This window comes from Lolium perenne, chromosome 7, assembly GCF_019359855.2.
Source record: "Lolium perenne isolate Kyuss_39 chromosome 7, Kyuss_2.0, whole genome shotgun sequence".
NCBI classification, from domain to species: Eukaryota; Viridiplantae; Streptophyta; class Magnoliopsida; order Poales; family Poaceae; genus Lolium; species Lolium perenne.
Genome location: NC_067250.2, coordinates 38,116,704 through 38,136,872, shown reverse-complemented (window position 1 = coordinate 38,136,872; position 20,169 = coordinate 38,116,704). Strand labels below are relative to the sequence as shown.

At 44.9% G+C, this 20,169-nt stretch overlaps 1 protein-coding gene across 1 annotated transcript; it reads left to right on the top strand.

The window, feature by feature from the left end:
• Positions 1 to 2,904: 2,904 nt before the first annotated feature.
• On the top strand, positions 2,905 to 7,951 carry LOC139833561 (uncharacterized). Its single transcript, XM_071823866.1, has 4 exons — positions 2,905 to 3,087; positions 3,346 to 4,261; positions 4,361 to 4,599; positions 5,729 to 7,951. The coding sequence occupies exons 1-4, from the start codon at positions 2,905 to 2,907 to the stop codon at positions 7,949 to 7,951; spliced, it is 3,561 nt and encodes a 1,186-aa protein (XP_071679967.1).
• Positions 7,952 to 20,169: the final 12,218 nt, after the last annotated feature.

Sequence of the window (20,169 nt, the reverse complement as noted above, 5' to 3'; positions counted from 1 at the left end):
ATTACCACATACGTGAGACGGCAGTGTGCCAGCCCCCATTATATTTTTCGATAGTGGATTCCACTTTTTACATCCTAGTTTATGCATTTGTGACACTAACTACGCCATTGAGTGATAAAAATGTCTACATTACACATTCTAAAATACCGGGACCCTTGTTTTCTAGTGTATATCCATTCAAAATGTTCGAGGTAATGACCGTCGTTCAAAAATAGCAGTACAGGGACGAGGAATAGAACAATGAAAAGTCTGGACATAATCGTCGATTATGCATCCGATGTTTACACATTTTGTCTCTTCACATCGACGAAACACACCGGTTCTATCTAACGAAAACAAGCAAAATGCTAAACTCAAGTAAAACCATGTTTAAAGTCTGCTATATATGATATTTTATAAAGGTTCCACTAAATAGGATAATATGTGTCACAAAGGCACGTCTATAGGGGATTGCTCATTGGTCGAATTAGATGCTGACTAATTATATATGAACCACATTAAAAAGCAACATAAATGATGCCGTTTTATCTTATATAAATGTCATCACACGGCACAAATTGAAAATTAGAAAACAGTACAACCACAATACGGACCAAACAAATATTACCTTCGAGGTTAACATAGAGTAAGCATTTCGAAGTTCTCGAGTACAAGATTACGTATCATAAGGCGTTACATGGCCTATTCTTATTGCCCTTGCATCACAGTGAGTACATATAAGGGTGGCTAGCTCACCCAGTCACTCGCTCCTTGAACTTGAAGGGCAGCAGAAGCAAAGGGCGTGCAGAATGCGCTTCAGAACATCGCCGCGGCGGCAACGTGGTGGGTTCTTCTTGCTGCTGTTGATGCCGCCTTTGTCACCGGCGGTGACAACCTCCATATGCGTGGCTGGACTGTTAATATAGCGAAGTTGCTAGTAGTTATACGTACTCCAAGTGTGATGGATGAGCTTATATACTAGTCCAGACTCCAGACTGACAGACGGATGGTTTCAAATGTAACCGGCGACCGAACAAATGCAGGAACCTAAAAAAGATCGAGTGTGCACTTTCGGCAGTATCACCTGGAAGCTCCAAGCTAACTACAAGAGTAGTAATAAAACGGTGCTAATTAATCATGCATTATGCAAACCCAAAGTTAAAACTCACATGAGAAGATATAGATGCATCTATTTGAGGATCGAGGAATATATCTATACCAAACACGGGGCTCTGCAATCGAGCCAAGATATGAGGAGATTATAGCATCTAATCTGTGCTTTAGTCGCTGTATTTGTAAAGATGCATTACTTAACAATTCTCGTGTTTGCCCCTTCTTTTCGAAAAAAAAACTTAAAAATTCGCATGATTGCGGTATCTGAAGAATAGCATCAACTACTTAAATGGCCGGCCAGCTTGTAGTCTACAAAAACTCGTTGGATTTGTGACTCGGTCGTTATTTATGGATGGCTCTAGCTTAAAGGTTCTCTTGTGTTTTCCAATGTTTCCTTTCGGCTTTAAATTGTCTTGCATGCCAGGTGGCTTTAAATAGTAGATGTTGATCTTCATTTGGGAGGAATCAGACATGGATCAAATCGCACTTTTCAGTGTGAAGTCCGAACGAAATGATCTGGAGGCAGTACGTGATTTGCAGGAAGAACATTTGGAAGCCCAGCGTTTCGGTAGAGATCTCTCATTTATTCAGTATCACAAATTCATAACTCACATATCAGAGTGATACATTGTGTGATTTCAATACCGGTTAAGGACTGAAGATATCACGTCTAATTAGCCTTGTGCTTTTTCACATGAAATGCAGGCCCACACACAATCGTCACAGACATCGTTCTCATGGTTTTCTTAGAGTATTGGGATGAAAACTCTAGGACTAAGAGCATCTCCACTCGTTGGAGCTCTCAAGACCGAAATTCGGCGCTATTTAGCGCCGGATGAATGAAACTTTCGGTGAGGAGGCTCAGTTTCCAAGTGCCGAGCCTAGGGCAACCCAGCGAAAGCGGCAATATATTTGAAAGTTAACCTTTCCACTAAAAAATTAGGCTAGAAGTTTGCCGATCATCGTCCACAAGCTTGGCAATCGTCGCCCACATAAGGAGGTAGAAGTTTAGCAATCATACTACAAACACGGCGATTAAATAGCAGTCGCCTCGTCCTCCTCCGGTGGGAAGACGGGGTCCTCGTCGATGGCGGCTATCTCCTCGGCGTTTGCCACGGTGGGTCGTCTACCCCGTGCTAGGCGTCGGTGCCACCACCAATGTAGTAGCCCGCGCCCACCACGGAGCACGACGCGATGATGTCGTGCATGACTGAGTCCCCTTGCATTCCGATGAACGCTCTCCCGCCGGGTGGATAGGATGAGCTTGCCCCAACGCTTGAGCTGAAGGGCAGAGGGCCCTGGCGGAGGGCCGGAGAGTCCGCGAAGATGAGCTCGTCCGGGGCGCCGTGCGCGGCGAAGTCCTCGTGGTCCGGCGACGGCGATGAGGACAACCTCGAGCGCGACGTCAGGTGGCCGTAGGGTTCCTGGAACATGGCCGGAGAAGAAGGTGAGAAGCCGGCCGGTGAGCCCAAGCCCATACTCCACCCGTGAGGATACTTTCCGACGTAGATCGGCGGGAGGCCGATCTGCGCCCTTGCCACCCCGACGTTCCTGTCGATTACCGTCGCCGCTTCTTCCTCCTCCTCCGCCACCTCGTCGGCTTGCCTGAGCTTGAGCCTCTGCAGCCGTTCCTTCTGGCCTTAGGTTTCGGCCCTACTCCGGTGGACGTCCATGTCCCACTCGGCGCTGCTCATGTCGTCCGGCTTCTGCTTCGGCTTCTGCGGCTTCCGCTGCTTGGGTTCAGCGGCAGCGGCAATGGTTGCGCGAGGGTCGACGAAATTTTTGGGCGGCATGGTGTGGAGCTTGGGGAAAATGGCGGGGTCTGGGGGGGACGCCGCGGTCAGGGGATATGGCGACAAGGAATGGAGGGAAAGTGGAAAAATGGAGAGAAATCCGTCTTGTGTCACCGACAGCCCGGCCCCACATCCTTTTCGCCTCCATCCGGTGGCCGCAGGCGCTCCCCAGCACCCTGGGTTCGGCCTGCGATCGCTAGATGTAATTTAGGCTTAACCCGGAGAAAATTAAGCTCCTGGAAAAAAAGATACATCCGACCATAAAATTTGGCCTAGGAAGGGGGTACTGGGGAGTGTTAGAGATAGTTTTGGAGTCGGTATTAGTAGTCGTACGAGACATGTACTCTGTCCCCTCTCCCCTCGATGTACTTCTCCTTCCTTCTATATAAACAGAACAGAAACCAATCTCGGGATTTATCTGAGTAGTCATAAACTACCTGATCGTCTTATATGGTATCAGGCCGGCCTCTTCGCCGACAAAACTGATCGCATCAAGTTCATCCTCGCCGCCGCCATCTCCTTCGTCGTCGACGCCATGGCTTCGTCGTCGTCTGCTCAGATCATCAACCTGGGCTCCCCGCCGTCTGACAAGCTGACGCGGGCGAACTACTCTGGATGGCGTGCCCAAGTCCTTCCTCCGATCCGTGGTGCTCGGCTCTTCGGCCTCCTTGACGGCAGCGATGCCGCACCTCCTGAAACTCTGGAGGTTCCACCGGCCGACAAAACAGCTGACGATCAAACGCCCACGACAATCAACAACCCAGCCTACGATTCCTGGATCTCCCGTGACCAGATCGTATTAGGCTATCTCCTTCAGTCGATTGGATCTGAGGTTCTCCCTCATGTTCAGAGAATCGAGACTGCCGCCGGTGTCTGGCAGGCAGTTGAGGAGATGTTTGCATCATCCTGCCAGGCCAAGGTCACGAACCTTCGAATTGCGCTGGCGAATACCAAGAAACTTCAGATGAGCACCGACGCCTTCCTCACCAAGATGCAGAGCATCGTCGACGAGCTTGCAGCTGCCGGCGAGCCCATCCGCACTTCTGAACATGTTTCGTTCATCCTTGCGGGTCTTGGAGGGCAGTACAATTCCCTGGTCGCAGCTCTGGGCGCGGTCACCACGCCCTTGACACTGCCGTCCCTCTATGCCCAGCTGCGGGCGTATGACCAGCGTCAAGACATGCTCAGCGGCACAGCAGATGCCGACTTCGAGACGTCCACGAACGCCGCCCAGCGCCAAGGCCGTGGACGCACAACAAACCGCTCCCGCGGTGACTACGGTGACCGCGGTGACCGCGGAAACTACGATCGACGTGATCAGCGCCGTGATGATAGGCGTGATGGTCACCGCGACGACTATAAGCCTCGCCAGGGACGTGGGTGAGCACCCTCTGGAGGGGGCCGCGGCCGTGGCCGAGGTCGCCGCCGCACCTCACCGTGGGTAGACGTGACTTGTCAGATTTGTGGCAAAGAAGGTCATGCTGCCAAGGATTGCTGGTGGCGCTTCCAGGAGGACGATGACGACTCTGATGACAAGGAGGCCCATGTTGCTTCATACGGAGTCGATACAAACTGGTACCAGGACACTGGTGCTACCCATCATATCACCGGGGAACTCAACAACATGACGGTCCGTGACAAGTATCGCGGCAATGACAGGGTCAACACTGCAGGTGGTCAGGGTATGTCTATATCTCATGTTGGTAAATCAATTGTTCGTACCCCTGCACAAAATTTTCGTCTTAACAATGTTCTTCATGTTCCACATGCATCTAAGAATCTACTTTCTGTTCATCAATTCACCTATGACAACCATGTGTTCATTGAATTTCACCCATTCTTCTTTTTGATCAAGGACCAGGCCACACGGAAAATCATTCATAGAGGACGCTGTGTGGGTGGGCTTTACACACTCATATCATCACTGGTGTCATCTCGATCCTCCAAGTATGCATGTGTCGCCGCCAAGCCCTCACAAGCAAGGTGGCATAGTCGCCTAGGTCATCCTTCATCAGCCATTGTTAGACAGATTGTTAGCAAAAATAAACTTTGTTTCATTAAGGATTCTAGTTTTGAGTTAGTGTGTGACTCATGCCAACAAGCCAAAAGTCATCAGCTTCCCTATCCCATCTCCACAAGTGTATCTACTTCCCCCCTTCAGTTAATTTTTTTCTGATGTTTGGGGTCCTGCACCTACCTCTGTGGGTCGACATGATTACTATGTAAGCTTTATTGATGACTATAGCAAGTTTACATGGATCTATCTGCTTAAAAAGAAGTCTGATGCTTATGCTGCTTTTGTCAACTTTCAACAACTTGTTGAACGCAAACTTAATGCCAAAGTTCTCACTGTTCAGTCAGATTGGGGAGGAGAGTATGAAAAGCTAAATTCTCTCTTCCAATCCCAAGGAATTTCCCATCATGTGTCTTGCCCCCATGCTCACCAACAAAATGGTTCTGCTGAACGAAAGCATCGCCACATTGTGGAAGTTGGTCTAGCCCTTCTTGCTCATTCTCATATGCCACTAAAATTCTGGGATGAAGCCTTCCTTACCGCCACATATCTCATAAACATGCTTCCTAGCAAAGTCATAAACAATGATACACCTGTTCACCGTCTCCTAGGAATACGACCGGATTATAATTCTCTTAGAGTTTTCGGATGTGCTTGTTGGCCTAATCTGCGTCCATACAACAAACGCAAACTCTCTTTTCGGTCTAAACAATGTGTTTTTCTTGGCTATAGTCCTCGCCACAAAGGGGTCAAATGCCTTGAAGTTGCCACTGGTCGTGTTTATATCTCTAGGGATGTTGTATTTGATGAAACTGTGTTTCCCTTTCAGCATCTTCATCCAAATGCTGGTGCCCAACTTCGCAAAGAAATTTTGCTTCTTGATCCTTCTCTACACAATTTTGAGCATGGGAACGAACATTTTGATGATCCACATGATGATAATAACCATGCTACTAACCTTGCCTCCAGTGTCCCTCTTGTTGTTTCCCAGGATGCTGCAGGTCGGGCTAGAGGTGCTCCAGAAAATTTGGGGCTAAATGGTGCTCCAAACTCTGAAAATAGCTCACCTGAAATAACAGCAGAAGGAGACAACAGCGCTGAACACGAGGTGGATTCTGCCAGTCAATCCACCCCGGGATCGCCGTCCTCGGATCGCGCGTCCTGTCCCTCTGCTGCCAGTCCCAATGCGCCGCACGCGCGCGCCTCTGCCGCGTCAGACGCGGCCACCCGCCCGTCCGGATCGTCTGTGGCGTCTCGGCGTGTGTCTGCCTCGTCGACCAATCCGCACACGCCCACATCGTCGTCTGGATCTTCTGCGGCCTCTGACGGGACCACAGCCAATCAGTCCCTAGATTCTGCTGCTGCTGGTCCGCCGGGATCGTCTGTGCCTGGTCGCTCTGTAGAACCTGCTGCTGCTGCTGATCTTCCGCGCCGTGCTACATGCGCTTCGCAGGGAATTCGTCGTCCGAAGCAGTATTCTGACGGCACCGTCCGCTGGCTTCTGTCTACCACTAAGACTGAACCGCCAGACTTGCACTCTGCATTGGCTGATCCAAGATGGAAGCAAGCCATGGATGAAGAATTTCAAGCTTTGCAAACAAATCAAACATGGAGACTTGTACCTCCGAAGCATGGTACTAATGTTATTGACTGTAGATGGATCTACAAGGTTAAACATAAAGCTGATGGGGCTGTTGATCGTTACAAGGCTCGTCTGGTTGCTAAAGGCTTCAAACAACGCTATGGCATTGACTACGAAGACACTTTCAGTCCAGTTGTCAAGATTGCTACAGTTCGACTTGTTCTTGCTATTGCTGTTTCTCGAGGATGGAGTTTGCGACAGTTGGATGTCAAGAATGCGTTTCTTCATGGTGTTCTCGAAGAGGAAGTCTATATGCGCCAGCCTCCTGGCTATGAAGACAGGGGGAAGATGAATTATGTGTGCAAACTGGACAAGGCTTTGTATGGACTGAAACAAGCACCAAGAGCGTGGTACTCTCGTCTCAGCTCTCAACTCATTCACTATGGGTTTGTTGCATCTAAGTCTGATACGTCTCTATTCATATTTCATAAGCCCAATGTCAGCATATACATGTTGATCTATGTTGATGATATCATAGTTGCCAGTTCTTCTTCTGCTGCCACAGATGCTCTACTCAAGGTTCTCAGTGGTCAGTTTGCCTTGAAGGATCTAGGTGATCTTCATTATTTCTTGGGTATTGAAGTTCACAAAGTTGATGATGGTATAGTACTTAATCAGACAAAGTATGCTCAGGATGTCCTTGCTAGAGTGGGTATGACACATTGCTCAGGCTCTCCTACACCATTGTCTTCTTCAGAAAAGATAACAGCAAGGGAGGGTGACTTATTGGGTCCCGAAGACAGCACCAATTATCGCAGTATGGTAGGTGCGCTTCAGTATTTGACCCTTACACGTCCTGATATTTCATATGCTATTAACAAGGTGTGTCAGTATCTGCATGCTCCCACTACAGTACATTGGACTGCTGCAAAGCGCATATTGAGATATGTGAAGCATACACTTAGCATGGGAATTACTTTCATGAAGTCCAACTCCTCATTGGTCAGTGCTTTCTCAGATGCTGACTGGGCAGGTTGTCCAGATGATCGCAGGTCAACTAGAGGTTTTGCTGTGATTTTTGGACCAAACTTAATTTCCTGGAGTGCTAAGAAGCAGGCTACTGTCTCCAGGTCTAGTACAGAGGCAGAGTATAAGTCAGTGGCTAATGCAACAGCTGAAATAATTTGGGTACAGTCTCTTCTTAAAGAACTTGGAGTTAAGTTGAGGCAACCACCATGTTTATGGTGTGATAATCTTGGAGCTACATACTTGTCAGCAAATCCAGTGTTTCATGCAAGAGCTAAACACATTGAGATAGATTTCCATTTCGTCAGAGAAAGAGTGTTGAGGAGACAACTTGAGATACGGTTTATTCCATCAAAAGATCAAGTGGCTGATGGGTTCACTAAACCGCTTCCTGTGAGAAGTTTTGAGGAGTTCAGGTTTAATCTCAACTTGAGAAAGTTGTGATTAAGGGAGGGTGTTAGAGATAGTTTTGGAGTCGGTATTAGTAGTCGTACGAGACATGTACTCTGTCCCCTCTCCCCTCGATGTACTTTTCCTTCCTTCTATATAAACAGAACAGAAACCAATCTCGGGATTTATCCGAGTAGTCATAAACTACCTGATCGTCTTATAGGGAGCCGAATGGAGATGCTCTAACCATCACATGATCTGGGCTTACTGGTTGGATCTAGCAACCACAGTGGTCGTGCATCATATCATTTTTGAAGGCGTTTTTTGAGAACGCTTCTCGTTGAGCTGTTGATGCCAATGGTGGTGGTCGATGTTAAGTTCTTTGTTATAATCATGACATGCAATAAATGAAAGAAAGATCAAAACAACGAATGGGGCACAGGGATTTTAATGTGAAAATCCCCTCCGATTTGAAGTACGCAATGTTCTTCAACTCAGAAATCAAATTTGAAGTACCACTAGTGGAAATAGGGCCTTTTGCACCGGTTTTTAAAGGCCATATGCACCGGATGGCCAACCGGTGCAAACCATCCGGTGCAAAAGACCCCCCCGTTTTGCACCGGTTCAGTTACGAACAACTGAACCGGTGCTAAAGGGGGCACCACGTGGCCCGCTGTGGAGCGCCCGACGGGGGACCTTTAGGACCGGTTCGTAATACGAACCGGTGCAAAAGGGTAGTGCCGCGGCAGCGTTTTGGTGCCCTTCCCTGCCGCGGCAGGGAATTGCACTAAAACGCTACCGCGGCAGAGACTCTGCCTTCATTCGAAACACGTTATAATGCAGACAAATATATATATATATAGGAAACTATTATATTACATATATCGATCGAAGTGACACATGCATATATATATATATATATATGTCTACATCAACTTTGAAGACAATTTCTATTCAATATTGGATGGCGGGCACATAGTGTTCTCCGTCTGGAGCTATGACTTGCTCAAGTAATAATCCCGCCAGTTCTTCTTGAATTGCTCGTACACGCTCGGTTGTTAGAAGACCGTCCCGCAACCGTTGGATCTAATAATTTCAAGAAGGTACGGTGGTCAGTATATATATATATGTGTGTGTATGTGAATGAAACACAAGGTGATAAAATAAAGTCATGAATGTTGTTTACGTACATCAATTTGTTGCAAAATGTCTCTCACATGGTGGGTATTCTGGCGGATGAACTCGCAAACGTAGAACCCGCAACGAACCCAAGATCATAGATTTGCCCCTTGCGGCATTCGCGGATCTTCATTCTGCATAATATAGTGAGAGTATAGTTATATGCTTGCAGTGGATGAGCCGCGGTAGAGACTTAATTACATAAATAATACTTACAGACAGTAGGCACTCAGCAGAGATTTGTCAAGGGCGTCTTGATTGAATAACTGAAATAATTCACAAAGTTCGATGTTCATCACGTCAGTTCGCCTGTAGTGCTCATCTGTGATTGCCACCATGATCCAGTTCTTACCATCCTTACATGCATCCATGTACCAATTATGCAGTCTTCGCAGTTGTGTTGATAGATTAGGCAACTCCTCAGCTCTGACAAGAGGTTGCCCGTACTTGTACTGGTATGCTATTTGGACATCACCCGTGAACATGGATTCGACGCGGCTTAAGTACTCAGGAATACTCATACCGACCGCATATGCCTCAACTTTGTATAGTCTTACCATCGTCGGATCAAGGCACGCTAGGACATCGGGATACACTTGGAGCGGGGGACACGAGTTTTTCTGGGTTCCAAGCTGGGGAACTGGTTTCCCTTGTACCTTAATTTTTTCCCACCACTCTCTTGCTACCACATTTGACTTGCGAATAGACCGGTCATAGTTTGATGAAAGACTTGGCTCAGGTTGATGAAGGTTCTTCAGCAGTTTCAACTTCTTTCCCTTGGATATAGCTGGCTCGGGCATAGGCTGGGGCTTTTTCTTGCCAAACATGGATTTCATGTGTTGTTCAGCTGTGATCTTGGCATTTTCCTCCTCTGTATTTTCATAAGGTCTCTTGGGAGGAACCTTGGGCACTCTTGGGAGGGGCTCTTGTTTGCGTTTCGGTGATCGGTTACGACTCATTGCCGTAGCGGTCCGCCTTTTGCTCTTAGACTGAGTGGTGGGCTGCGACGGCGGAGAACGCTCACGCGGCGGCGGAGAAGGCTCACGCGCCGGCGGAGAAGGCTCACGCACTGGAGACGGCTGCATCGGTGGAGAATGCTGGCTCGGTGGAGACCTTGTTGGCGTCTTCCAACCCGGAATCACATTGAATTCCTTCCGCCATAGAACTGTAGTGTTCTTGGCTTCTCCCAGCTCTAGCAAATCCCCTTCACCGGCTGGGTGGTCAAGCCTCAGCGGCCCATACCCATCCATAACTTGATCCACCCCGGCAACAGCGTAGCCAGGTGGAACTGGGTTGAAGTGGTATCTTTGATCAGGTACTGGCGGTAAGACATAGCCGATCGCCGCCTTGAGCGTTAAGTAGCCCATCGTTTTGAAATGTAGCTCACAAGGTGTCGACTCTGTGATATAATCCACAGGGTAGAGATCAGGAGCCATATGCGGATCCACAGGGGAGGGAGGAGCCATATGCGGATCCACATCTGCATCATCACCAGGCAGCTCCGTGGAAGCCACGCTGTTTTTCCGCTGAGATCCTTGGCCGGTATCATCGAATGCAACTTCTTCTATCTGCGGATTAGCTTGAGGTTGGGTGACTGAACCTGACATTATCATCCTCACTTGCTCCTCTAGCTTAGCAACGCGTTCTTGAACCACATCCTTTTGCCTTTGATGGCTTCTATCGGGATATTTCTTCGTTTCTGCAGGAAACCCAATACACCACGGCTTGCCACCTGGTATGGTTTGTGTTCGTCCTGGGTGTTCAGGATTCCCAAGGGCGCGTGTGAGCTGGTCCTTCTCTCTTTCGGGACGGAACTTCCCCTCTTCAACTTCCTTTGCAACATTTCTAAAGGCTTCGATGGGAAGTGGGTTTTCCTGATGTCTTTGTGTATATGTACAGAACCCTTGTGCGTCCAACGTGCCCCCATGCGCGTAAAACCAATCCCTTGACCGCTGGTTTCATTTCAGTACCTCTGGCTGGATCCCCTTTTCAATTAGGTCGTTCTCCCATTTCTCCCACTTAGGCCTACCAGCCTTGTAGCCTCGTCGCCCCATGTATGGAAGTACATCTTATTAGAACCATTTTTTGTATTGGTGTCTGACCTTTTCTTTGCCCTCTCCGATGTCTTGTACTTCACAAATTGCCTCCCAGTGGTCTTTTATCTTCTCATAGGGGCCATTGGAATCAGGAGTCTTCTCTTTCTTGACAAAGAAGTTGTCCAATTTCTTCTTGTAGTCGTTGAACTGTACTGCCATCTTCTTAAGAGCCCACTTCTTGACTCTTCGTTGTACGCTGTTCAGCTCGAGATCCTCAGGGTCTGGCCTGTCATTCTCACTATCAGAGTCAGCTGGCTCCGGAAAGATGAAATTTACCAGGAGCTTCCTAAACATCAGACTAGCTTTTTGATCTCGTGTCGACATAAGTAACTCCTTCGCCCCCCTTTGCAGGTTTCTTCCATTCTTGAGTGGTGATCGGGATGGTGTCCCTAACAATAACTCCGCATTGACTTACAAACTTTTTTGCGTGAGCCTTGGGAGAAATCGGTTCGCCATCTAGAGCGATTTCCGTGATGGTGCACCTTTCATGGTCTTCCATCTTTCTGGCCGCGCCTCGTTTAGTTCTGCCAGTAGAGTTTGTTGATCGGGAGGTCTAAAAGAAGAAACAACGTTAATATATGTATATGCACAAATCTGGAGGCTTGGTTAATTAATATATATACACCTCGGCGACGTGAGCTTCTCCCTCGCAGTTGTCACCTTCTCCTCCACCAGAGTTATTCTAATGCTATAAACACAACGAAGCAGTAATTAAGAATAATGCTCAATACATGAGCAAATATTAGTGTTACACATATATATAGGTACTTATTAAGGATAATGCTCAATACATAATCAAAGATCTGAGTTACACATATAGCTCGATTGGTCCCTAATACATCACTAGAACCTCTCAACGACACCGACACTAGTAGGAAAACCATAATAGGTAGAAATGACATCTGTGGCGCACATAGAAAATATGCTCTACAAAAATTATTTCTGTGGCGCACCAGAAATATGCGCCTCAGAAATTTCTACTTTCTGTGGCGCATGTAGCAGTGGTGCGCCACAGAATTTTGACTTTCTGTGGCGCATGTGGACGGATGCGCCACAAAATTTTCATGGGGCCCACGCGGGGTCCAGCATTGCACATGGGCGAAGGGAATTCTGTGGCGCATGTGGCGGATGCGCCACAGAAAGTCAAAATTCTGTGGCGCATGGTGGCATATGCGCCATAGAAGTTCATATTTCTGTGGCGCACTACGCATATGCGCCACAGAATTCTGCAAGATTTTTTCTCCCCACGCAACTCCACCCCCCTGTGGATCGCCTTTTTAGCACTGTAAAATAAAAAAGAAATAGATAGAAATTTCAAAAAATAAAATCCTTCGAGATTCCCATATAATATGTCATCTAACACCACTAAAAATTAACAAACATGAATTTCGACTTTTTTTGCAAAATTGCGTGGGAAAATCATCAAACTGGTTTTCTGGTTGCATATGAACTCGAAAAAGAACGCACAATATATCAAAATGTTCCCACGAAAATTCTACATCCGAATTCACCAGTTAAAGATTTTTAGAATCGCCAAACTCCAAAAGAGTAAAAAGTTACGGCCAGTTAAAGATTTTTTCCTGTAAAATACAAAAAAAGGAAGAAAAAAAATCGGTGGCGCACCAAGTGTCCGTGCACCACAGAAGTTTTGCCCAAAATTTTTGAATTTGGCCGGCGCCAATCTCCTACTCCTCTTCTCCTCCACCACTTCTCCTCTCACTTCTCCATCTCCTCACTTCTCCTCCCATCACCACCATCACCACCTCCTCCCTTCTCCGGCGACCACCACCACCTTCTCCTCCTCCTCCTCCTTCGACCACCACCACCTCCTCTGGTGACCACCACCACGACCTCCGGACACCACCACCTTCGGCCACCACCACCACCACCTCCGGCCACCACCACCACCACCACCACCACCTCCTCCACCTCCTCCGGCCACCACCACCACCACCACCAACACCACCACCACCAACACCACCACCAACACCACCACCACCACCACCTCCTCCTCCTCCTCCTCCTCCGGCCAACACAACCACCACCACCACCACCACCAAAAAAATCGGCGAAATTCCGGCGGCCCCAGATCTAGATCTGCCACTTTTTTTTGAAATTCGAAAAAAAATCGGTGGCGCATATTGGCATGGTGCGCCACAGAAGTTTCAAAAATTCTGTGGCGCATGTACATATGCGCCACATAATTTAAATACTAGTCGTGTGGCAACTGTGGCGACCTGGATATGCGCCACAGAATTCGAATTTGATGCGCCACAGATAGCCTATTTTCCACTAGTGCGACCGGGTCTTGAGCCGCACCGGCTGAACACCCAAAGCCACGGAACATTAACAGGATCATAGCTAATGTGAGATCCCTGCAAAACAGACCATCCGCCCGTATACCTGGTCTCTAACGCATACAGGTAACGGCGAGCGTGCTCGTCCTCCTCTCTAATACGCTGAGCTACCACCTCCAGCGGCGCCGACTGTTGGAGATATGCCCAAGAGGCAATAATAAAGTGGTTATTATATATCTTTGTGTTTAAGATAAATGTTTGCATACCATGCTATAATTGTATTAACCGAAACATTGATACATGTGTGTTATGTAAACAACAAGGAGTCCCTAGTAAGCCTCTTGTATAACTAGCTTGTTGATTAATAGATGATCATGGTTTCGTGATCATGAACATTGGACGTTATTAATAACAAGGTTATGTCATTAGATGCATGATATAATGGACACACACCCAAATAAACGTAGCATATGATCACGTCATTAAGTTCAATTTGCTATAAACTTCTGATACATAGTTACCTAGTCCTTCGACCATGAGATCATGTAAATCACTTATACCGGAAGGGTACTTTGATTACATCAAACGCTACTGCGTAAATGGGTGGTTATAAAGGTGGGATTAAGTATTCGGAAAGTATGAGTTGAGGCATATGGATCAAGAGTGGGATATTGTCCATCCCGATGACAGATAGATATACTCTGGGCCCTCTCGGTGGAATGTCATCTGATTAGCTTGCAAGCATATGAATGGTTCATAAGAGATGACATACCATGGTACGAGTAAAGAGTACTTGTCGGAGACGAGGTTGAACGAGGTATGGAGATACCGATAATCAAACATCGGACAAGTAAAATATCGCGTGACAAAGGGAATCGGTGTCGTATGTAAATGGTTCAATCGATCACTAAGTTATCGTTGAATATGTGGGAGCCATTATGGATCTACAGATCCCGCTATTGGTTATTGGTAGGAGAGAAGTCTCAACCATGTCTGCATAGTTCACGAACCGTAGGGTGACACACTTAAGGTTTGATGTCGTTTTAAGTAGATATGGAATATGGAATGGAGTTCGAATGTTTGTTCGGAGTCTCGGATGGGATCCAGGACCTCACGAGGAGGTCCGGAATGGTCCGGAGAATAAGATTCATATATAGGAAGTCATTTTCTAAGTTTGAAAATGATCCGGTGTATTTATGGAAAGGTTCTAGAAGGTTCTAGAAAAGTCCGGAAGAAATCGCCATGGACGGAGGGACTCCACCAACCTTGGCCGGCCAGCCAAAGGGAGGAGGAGTCCCAGGTGGACTCCACCTAAGGGGGCCGGCCACCATCAAAGGGAAAGGGGGGAGTCCCACCCTGAGTAGGATTCGCCCATAAGGAAGGTTTTTGAGTTGGACTTTTACTCTTCTTTGGGCAACCCTAGATGTGTTCCACCTATATATAGATGAGGAGAGGGAGGGGCCGGCCACACCCTTGGCTGCACCACCCAAGCCACTAGAGGCCGGCGCCCCAGCCTCCCCTCTCCCCAAACCCTAGCCGTCCCTCCTCCTCATACCTCTCCCGCAACGCTTAGGCGAAGCCCTACCGGAGATCTCCACCACCACCGCCACCACACCGTCGTGATGTCGGGATTCCGAGGAGGATCTACTACTTCCGCTACCCGCTAGAACAGGGAGAAGGACGTCGTCATCAACACCGAATGTGTGACCGAGTACGGAGGTGCTACCCAACTGTGGCACTATCAAGATCTTCTACGCGCTTTTGCAAGCGGCAAGTGATCGACTACATCCACAACGAGATCTAATCTCGTAGGCTTTGGAAATCTTCAAGGGTTAGTCTCATGATCTTCTCGTTGCTACCATCTACTAGATTAGATCTTGGCTTGTTATTCGTTCTTGCGGTAGGAATTTTTTTGTTTTCTATGCTACGAATCCTATCAGTGGTATCAGAGCCGTGTCTATGCATAGATTGGTTGCACGAGTAGAACACAATGGTTTTGTGGGCATTGATGCTTTGTTGTCTTTAGTTGTGTACTTTGCATCTTGCGGGATGGTGGGATGAAGCGGTCTGGGCTAACTTTACATGACCGCGTTCATGAGATTTGCTCCACGCTTGACATGTAACTTGTATTGCATAAGTGGATTTGCGGGTGTCTGTCTCTCCCACCATAGTGAAGATTCAATTTACTCTTTCTATTGACAACACTAGTATCACCGTTGTGGTTCATGTTCGTAGGTAGATTGGATCTTACTCGAAAACCCTAAACCACGTAAAATATGCAAACCAAATTAGAGACGTCTAACTTGTTTTTGCAGGGTTTGGTGATGTGATATGGCCATGATGTGATGATGAATATGTATGAGATGATCATTATTGTATTATGGCAACCGGCAGGAGCCTTATGGTTGTCTTTATATTTCATGTAGTAGTATTATTTCAAAGTAGTTGTAATAGTTGCTACATGTGGTGAACAACCATGAAGACGGCGCCATGGACCTTGACGCTACGCCGACGATGATGCAGATCATGCCCGTTGATGATGGAGATCATGTCCGTGGTTTGGAGATGAAGATCAAAGGTGCAAAGACTAAAGGGCCATATCATATCACATTATGCATTGCATGTGATGTCAATCCTTTATGCATCTTATTTTGCTTAGATCGTGACGGTAGCATTATAAGATGATCCCTCACATTAATATCAAGATAATAAAGTGTTCTCCCCTCGTATGCACCGTTGCTACAGTTCGTCGTTTTGAAGCATCTCGTGATGATCGGATGTGATAGATTCTACGTTCACATACAACGGGTGTAAGCCATGTTGCACACGCGGAAATACTTGGGTTTGCTTGACGAGCCTAGCATGTACAGACATGGCCTCGGAACAACGGAAACCGAAAGGTTGAACACGAGTCATATGGATGATATGATAAACATGTTGATGTTCACCATTGAAGCTACATCATCTCATGTGATGATCGGTTTTGGTGTAGTGAATATGGATCGTGTGCCACATAACAACTATGAGGGATGTTGTATTAAGTGGGAGTTCATTAGTAATTAGATTAAAACTTGAACTAATTATCATGAACATAGTCTGAATAGTATTTTGAATTAAATTTGTAGAATTGGCATATGTTTTCTACCATGCGCTAGTCTTGTAATTGAGATAGAAATACTGTTAAGTCTGACAAGTAACTTTACGGACTGGTACTGTATTGTTAAAGAATTAAGAAATGATTAAGTCCTATTGCAAACTTTTAGTAAACCTCACATTGCTGATTCAAAGAACAATGTTTTCAATTAGTACCTAAAATCATCTTGTATCCATGAAACTTGATGTTCAAATCCGTTTGAAAAGTAAGGAGCTGGAAATTTTGTTTTCAGAAATAAGCAAGGTATGAGATATATGTGATATCTGAGACCTTATTGCAAGATGATAGAATATAATCTAGTGAGACTACATAAACTCATAAGTTTTATGGGAATGTACGAAGGTTGAAGACGCCAGGAGTCCCGATCCTCCAACTAGTTGGACACTAACGATATTCGCATATCCATGAAGTGATCGTCCTTAGTATGCACCGTTGCTAAGACTCGTCGTTTCGAAGCATCTCGTGATGATCGGGTGTTCTAGATTCTACGTGCGCATACAACGGGTACAAGCCAGATTTGCACATGCAAATACTAAGGTTAAACTTTACGAGCCTAGCATGTACAGACATGGTCTCGGAAAGTCGTCATGATTTGATGGATAAAATTATGAGTGAAATTGTTCATCACATTAAAAGTTACTAATAGTGAAATCTAGAACACTTGTCATGTGATGATCAACTTCAAAGTAAGAACCTCAAGGTTATTGGTAATTGACCAATGGACCTAGAAGTTATTTAAGGTGAAATGTTTTCTGAGAATGAGGAAAGCTGACAGAGAAACTACAAAATATTTTTTGGCAGAAAGAAAGAAAAGACTAGAAAGTCTAGCTCAGGTGTATATAGATGATATACATGTTATGAATGTATTTCTTGTTTGGTCACACAATGAAATTCTTGGGTATCTGTACCATACTGGTTGGTATGAAGTATCATACAAAACAACGCAATACAAGAATACAATGGCCTAAGTGAATGACAAGGAATATGACATGAATGCACGTCTGGAACAAAAATAAAGTGTTATTATGTTTGTCGTTGGCATTCTGTCTAGCCCTTCAGATTTATAATAAAGAACTTTATAATTGTTATTTTGTTCTGGTCAAATGAAAACAATGAGTTGTTCAAATTTTGACAGTATTCCATGTACGATGGATAAGTTATGATAAATCTTTATGGTGAAAAACACATGCATAACACTGACGCTAAAATACCATAAGGCAAATGATTTGAATTCCACTCATTTGTGGAACCGCCATTTAGGTCATGTTAGAAAGGAACGCATGAAGAAACTCCATGCAGATGGATTTTTGGAGTCATTTGATTTTTGAATCGTTTGGCACTTGCAAAAAAATTCTAAAAAAGAGAATGACTGAAATACCGTTCACAGGCCAAGAGTTGAATGGGCAAACTAACTTAGTGTTGAAACATGCATGATGATGTATGTGGTTCACTGGGCATAGTTGTGTGCGGGAGATTCTTCTACTTCATGAAAACTTCCAACAATGAATTGAGTATATATATGTGGATATATTTATTCGATAAGGAAGAAGTTTGAAACATTTGAATGGATTCAAATAAACTTCAGCATGAAGTGGAAATCATCGTAATAGAAAAGTCAAATATCTATGATTGGATCATGGTGGAAATATTTGAATTACGAGTTTTAGCGAACATCTAAGAGAGTTATGAAATTGTTCTACAACTCACATTTCTTGGAGTATCATAGTGATGATGGAGTATTCGAGAGATGTATCCAAACCTTGTTGGGTCAATGATGAGATAAAATAAAATGACGCCATTATATTTTTGTGGATTATGCTTTAGAGACTAGCGCTTTTACAATGAATAGAGCATCATCATGATCCGTTGAAATGACACCATACGAGTTATGGCATGGGTATAAATCCTATAGTCCTTTCTTAAATTTTGGTATGTACGTAGCATATGTAAATAAGTTTACAACCAAAATCGGATGAATGTCTTTGTTGGTTATCCCAGAAAATTGATTGGGAATTCATTCCACTATGAAGTAAAAGACAAAAGTGTTTGTTAATGTTACTTGCTTATTTCCAAGAAATTGTTTTCTAGCGAAATATTTGAGTGGGAGGACAATTGTACTTGATAAGGTTGATGAACCTGAGCATGATGATCAGAGTAGCGCAGCATCGGAGATGGTTCCGGAAGCGGCCACGACGATCATGGCTCCCATGTCTACAAAATGTTATAGTCATGGAGATTAAAGTACCTATTGAACCTTGTAGTAATGGTTTACTTTGTGATCAAATAAATTATTTGTGGGCAAAGAATTGTTTTTGGAACAATAATAAACCAACTACATACAAAGAAGTTATGATGGGCCCTGACTCCATTAAATGGCTATGCGCCATGAAATCCAAGATAGGTGAATACTTTTTGAAAGTAAATGGATCTATAAAATTGATGGACTTGGATGGAATATCCTTGAAGAAGCTCGACTTGTCAAAAAGTTGTTTACGATAAAGTTCAAAGAGTTGACTACGATAAAATTAGATCTTCCGTAGCAATGCTTATAGTCTATGTGGATTATTCTAGTAATCGCTACATATTTCTTTTATGAGATATGATAGTAGGATGGCAGAAATACATTCCTTACCAGAAGTGTGTATGAAGGAAGTATACTCGATACAAACCAAGAGTTTTGCTGGTCCGTGGAATACTAGATAGGTATACGAACTTCAATTAGATGAAGTGAGTATCGTGGAGTTGGAATCTTCACCGGATGAAATAGTCAAAGAGTTTTTGATTTCATCAGAAACGATGAAGATGCTTGCATTTGCAAGAAATTAAGTGGGAGCGCTGAGACATATTTATAATACTTTATGTAGATTACATATCGTTGATTATAAATGATGTAATTATATACTTGATGTGAATAAAAGGTTTCATTGAGAATTAACTTCAATGAAAGGATATGGACTAAAACATATTTAGTGTCAAGATCTATGAAGATAGATTGAAACACATAATAAGTTTAAGTCAAAGTACATAGAATGGATATTGAAGTAGTTCAATATAGAAATATTAAGAAGGTGTTCTTTCCATGAAAAGGTTTAACAAGACTTGAGTGTATTTGACACTCAATGAGTAAAATCACATAAGTGATTTTAGATCACGAATAATATGTACACAATCAGATGTCCTGTGCTCTAAAGTGTTATGAGCATGTACCAGAATGATTTATGTGATGATCATTGGACGACAGTAAAAATATCCTTGAGTACTTTAGAAAAACCAAGGATATATATAGTTTTGTATGGGGTAATGACAAACAAATCGCTGTAAAGTGTTGCACCGATATTAGTTTGGTCACATATAAAATTTCAAATCTCAATTAGGCTAAGTGTTGTTTAAAAGGTAGCACAATGCTAGATTTAGAAAAGTTCTAAATATTGTGAAGGATTCTACAAACGAAGGCAGAGTATGTCATTGTTTTGACAATGACTGAGGATGTTTAAGTCGAGGAGTTCTTTGAGAACTTGGTGTAGTTCCGATAGTGTCAGAACTTTG